General features: G+C 41.2%; 1 protein-coding gene across 1 annotated transcript in view; it reads right to left on the reverse strand.

The window, feature by feature from the left end:
• cpped1 (calcineurin-like phosphoesterase domain containing 1) overlaps window positions 1–3,903 on the reverse strand; it is a 33,110-nt gene extending 29,207 nt beyond the window's left edge. The window contains exons 1-4 of the mRNA XM_005721954.2: window positions 3,899–3,903; window positions 3,634–3,829; window positions 1,671–1,802; window positions 1,420–1,552 (exon numbers count right to left, since the gene is read on the reverse strand). Coding sequence (XP_005722011.1) covers window positions 1,420–1,552; window positions 1,671–1,802; window positions 3,634–3,829; window positions 3,899–3,903 — 466 coding nt within the window. The remainder of the gene's footprint in view (window positions 1–1,419; window positions 1,553–1,670; window positions 1,803–3,633; window positions 3,830–3,898) is intronic.
• Between the last annotated feature and the right edge of the window lie 733 nt (window positions 3,904–4,636).

The following is a 4,636-nucleotide window of genomic DNA, read 5'->3' on the forward strand; positions in this document are numbered from 1 at the left end:
TAAAAATGTATAAAAACAAAAAGACAAGTTGATGTCAAGATCCAGGGGTTTTTAGATGGTTTTTTAGGTGGGTTTTTTGGCAAACGCATAGGACCTGCTAAGCTGTGTGTCTGCACCCTAGTAGCCATCTTGTTCTCCAATCTGGAAAACCAGATTTTTCGGGGTTTTTTTTTTAGATCAGACACATATCTATAGTTCATCTTTCTTATACAACAATCTGACTTCAGACTGATTACTGAAAATACCCCTTGACACCCCTGACCTGAAAAATTCTCAGACAGCGCATTCATCTGAAGAAGGGAAAAAGGCTTATACTCATGATAAGAGTATAGATAAGAGTCAGAGGAAACATGGATACTGAGTATTCTTTGCCTTGCTGTAATAAAGGAGTATCACACATCGCACTTAAGCGCCTGAGAAAATCATACCATATATTTAAAAATCAGCACGTCTGCACGTCTGTTGTCAGTATGAATCTACGTGCTCGTAGTTCATGGAGCGCTTGCTCTGTATGTGGCCCGTGTTTATAATTGCTAGCAGGGCACAAGAGTGCGGGTAAGAAAAAGGGCACCAGCTCATTCTACAGCAATACCCTCCTGCTCATGATAAGAAAAAGCTTGTAGAGACTGCCCTTTAAAATTTTAAGCAGTGTTGCCCTGGAGGAGAGATCAATTATGAGAGAGAAGGGTCATCAGACCAAGACGGGCCAACGTGGTTAAATATGTGCAGAAATAATGGATGGATAATGAAATTAAAACCATCCACCGTCTGTCACCTTGATGCATGATTGAAAAGCTCGGCACCGAGTGGTGGCTGCTGTCAGTCAGCAGCGCAAAGCCGGCTGACACACCTTCGCTGAGATTCTGCCTAAAGACGTGTTGTCCTTGAGGGAGGGTTATTTTTTTCTTTTTTGCCCACTACTTCTGTATCGTTCTCTTATAAGCTTACAACAATGGATTGATTAAGGATTTATTCTCCTTATAGGAAGTGAATGGAATAATTAATTCAATTATGTCTGCATTGTGTGTGTGTGTGTGTGCGCCAACAGCTCTTCCTGAGGCTGCTGGATAATGACATATTAATCCTCTGGGCTGGGATCTTAACTGTGCTTCAGTGAGATATGCTTAAAATGAACAGGTTTAATAGGAATAGCAGCTAAGGCGTATTAAGACAAGAAACTTAAGACCACTCACATTGGCCTAAATCCATTATTCTAAAAGAAAAGAAAAGAACAAATAATAATGCTCTTATTTCAGAGCTGTGGAAGCCAGAGATGCTTGACATTTAAGATAGTAAAATTGATTTATCTATTCTGCGACTTCTAATTCTAACCAAATGCACAAACCTGAACTAGGCTGCCAATTTTTAACCAGAGGAAATCAGAAAACCCCCATAATTTTCTGTATTCTGGTCTCCTACCTGCTTTCTTGAACCTGTCCAGCAGGTTTTGCCTGACTGTCCTCTGCAGGTTGAAGTAGTCATCCTCTTCATCAGGACTCTTTAGGTACAGGGGAATGTGCTGAAATATCAGGATGTGTTTGGGTTTAGGTTCCTAAATGGAGACAGATGTGAGCGTTGATTACATCACGAGATCTCTAAAGACAGAAATTCAAATGATGTGCCCACATGACTTAAAAAGGCTCAATCACGCTGGGGTCATGCCATCCTACCGTAGAAGAGGAGGAGGATGCTCTGCTCAGCTGCGCCTCCAGCCAGGCCTCCTGAGCCTCCCTCAGCTCAGGGCAGGCCGAGGCGTCGAAGAACAGCTGGGAGTTCAGAACCAGGCAGAGAACTCCGCCCACCTGAGACGGCAAAAGTGTGAGAAAAAGAAAACAAGAGAGGAAAACAACAACTTGAATCATTTCCCATTTCATCTGCCGTCTCTACATCCAATTTAACATTATATTCCTATAGATTATCCAAAACCTAACTGCTGAAAATAAAAATGTTGGTGAATGCGCAGTGGCAAAAACACTCCAACCATGCAGAATTTTAGCAAAATACCTCTGGCATGCATTTTAAACTACATGTATAAAACTCATTAGCCATGTCACAAATTGCAAGGCCTTTAAGGAACCATATACTGTCCATATACTATGCATTAGGGCTGGGCGATATGACCCAAAATTCATATCTCGATATTTTTTAGCTGGATGGCGATATAAGATATATATCTCGATATTTTTTTTAAAGCCATAAGTTAAGAACAAAAAGAGAGTTCTTAGTCACACTGTGTCCCAGATGTCACACAGGCACTTTTATTAACATAGAGCAGATGTACATAAAATTTACTCAAAAATAAATTATGAGCATTTATTAAATAATAATGCTCCATAAATAAAAGAAAACAATGTTGTTTTTGTGCATAACAAAAAGCTCACAATTGTGCAGTCAAAATGTAAACTAAAAGACGAGCACAATAACAAAGACAGATTTCACAGCTGCTCTGTTCCCAACTTGTACTTGACTGACAGCCTGGAGTTTGTAATCCGCTTCGTAACCACGTCTCTTAACAGGTGCCATTTATGGTCCTTATACACAGTAGGGTAATATTACGTTGAAGCACAGTACGTATCACTCCGCGAGGCTCAGCCGTAATGCTCCGACAATCCATCAAGCGGTGCAGCTCCGTAGCTTACCAACGTCGTACTAAAACATTTTTGACAGATTGCTGAGCGCCGTGTTCCACATAAAATCGGTTCGCGGCCATCACAACCAGAATTCATACATAAGGCGCGCTGTCAACTTTTGAGAAAATGAAAGGATTTTAGTCCGTGCAGCACCTCTGGGCTGCATGCCGTTAGCGTGGTTAGCTCGTTAGCGTGGTTAGCTAGCTAACACGTTGACGCCGTCCAGCCCCACGCACGGGGCGATGCGCAGTAACTCGTTAACGGAGATTTGCCGTGTCTATCTTGTCGCTTCCTGCAGGTGAAGCGATGGGGGAGGAGGGGGAGTTGTGTTCAGTGAAGGAGAGGCGAGGCCGAGTAACGTTGCGTAAAGACGAAAGTGGACGAAAGAGAGGCAAACTTGCGGCTATAATTATAACGTAACATAGACTATATCGATATAAAGGATATGGTCACATCTTATATCTCGTATAAAAATATATCGATATTTTTAAAAAACTCGATATATCGCCCAGCTCTACTATGCATTCTGGTCTTATGTTAATAAGACTCTAAAAAAACTTTGCAATCCTAATTAGTAATGCTTTTAAGTTTACCAACTGTGTGCCCACAATTATGTTACCAAGAAACAGTTGCTATAACTGAAATATGCATCGTCACAAAGCTCCCTTGTGCAACTTCTGGTAAAAAGGGGTCTAAATGGCCACCATAAAAACTGGACCACACCGTGATATACATATATTTTTTAACTGCAATATCAAAGTACAGGGAAGTCTAATGCACAAAAGTAGTCTAAATGACATTAGCTATACATGCTGAGGAAAATAGAACCAAAACATATTTAATGTCACACACCAAAACAGGTGCAGGGTTTTTGGTCCTTTGCTATTCTTAATCCTGTGAGAGCAGAGATGGTGTTCGCAGGTACCTGTCATTATAATATTCCATTCATCCTACAACCACTGCTACAGGCTGCTACTACTAATTATGGTTTGTGTCTGCTTACCCAGAAGCTGAAATAGTCATCCCCCCACTCCCTGCAATACTGCTCCACTGTGCTGGGAGTGGGGGTGTTACCCAGGTCATGGTTTCCACTGACAAACACCAGAGGAATGGAGGGATCAGTCCCCTTCAAGGCTGCCTTCAGATCTTTCTCCTGACCTTCTCTAAAGGGTGTACCTAAAGGAAGAATAACAGAAAACCTATTGTCAACATGGCATGTGTTACTGTCACACATATGATTAAAGGTAACATAAAACCAAACAATTTACGACATGGACCTAAAAAACAGATGTTTGATTAAGAAAAGCATTCTACTGTATGCGGGTGGAAATGAGCCAAAGACAGCCTAAAAGTGTGAATGAGGACAACGTGAGAGTGAGAGAGAGATTATATGGATGATGATGAGAGCGCTCAAAGGATGATGAATGCTCAGTACAGCTCGACTTCATATCACCATGGTTACTGACATGATTAGTGGTGTTCTGGCGGTATCCTCTCGGTCCACATGTTGCAGGCAACAGCTGTGTAGACCGCTTTCCAGATTCAGGTTTGTGAAGACATACGAGGCTATTTGCTTTAAATACACCTCCCCCCCAAAAATTTTAAAAATGCTATAAGCCTGGAGTTCACAAAAAGGGTAAACATCCAAAAATGGGTAATGTTCTGAGCCAAATTAATTCAATCCCAGAGTGTATAAAGGGCAGAGAATGGGTGACTCTCAAATCTATTTATAACTTTGAATTTATATCAAACAAACCCATCAGCCCCTGCTCTTGTGTTATCCCCGGTCCTCTCTCTCTCTTCCCTCTCATATTTCTTTTCATTTTTATTCATCTGAGTAATTATTTTACTGGCCTAGTTTTGGAGCAAATCTTTCCTCGGATATTTAGATAGGGCTCATTACATAAGAGCCTTTCCCCAAAGAACATCTTATTCGTGACAGTGGGAGAAAGTGTAGAGTTTAAGAAACATTAAAAGGGAAAACATGGACTGACGTTTATACAACG

The sequence above is a fragment of the Pundamilia nyererei genome, unplaced genomic scaffold (genome assembly GCF_000239375.1).
Source record: "Pundamilia nyererei isolate P.nyererei 1_Seehausen unplaced genomic scaffold, PunNye1.0 scaffold00005, whole genome shotgun sequence".
Classification (NCBI taxonomy): Eukaryota; Metazoa; Chordata; class Actinopteri; order Cichliformes; family Cichlidae; genus Pundamilia; species Pundamilia nyererei.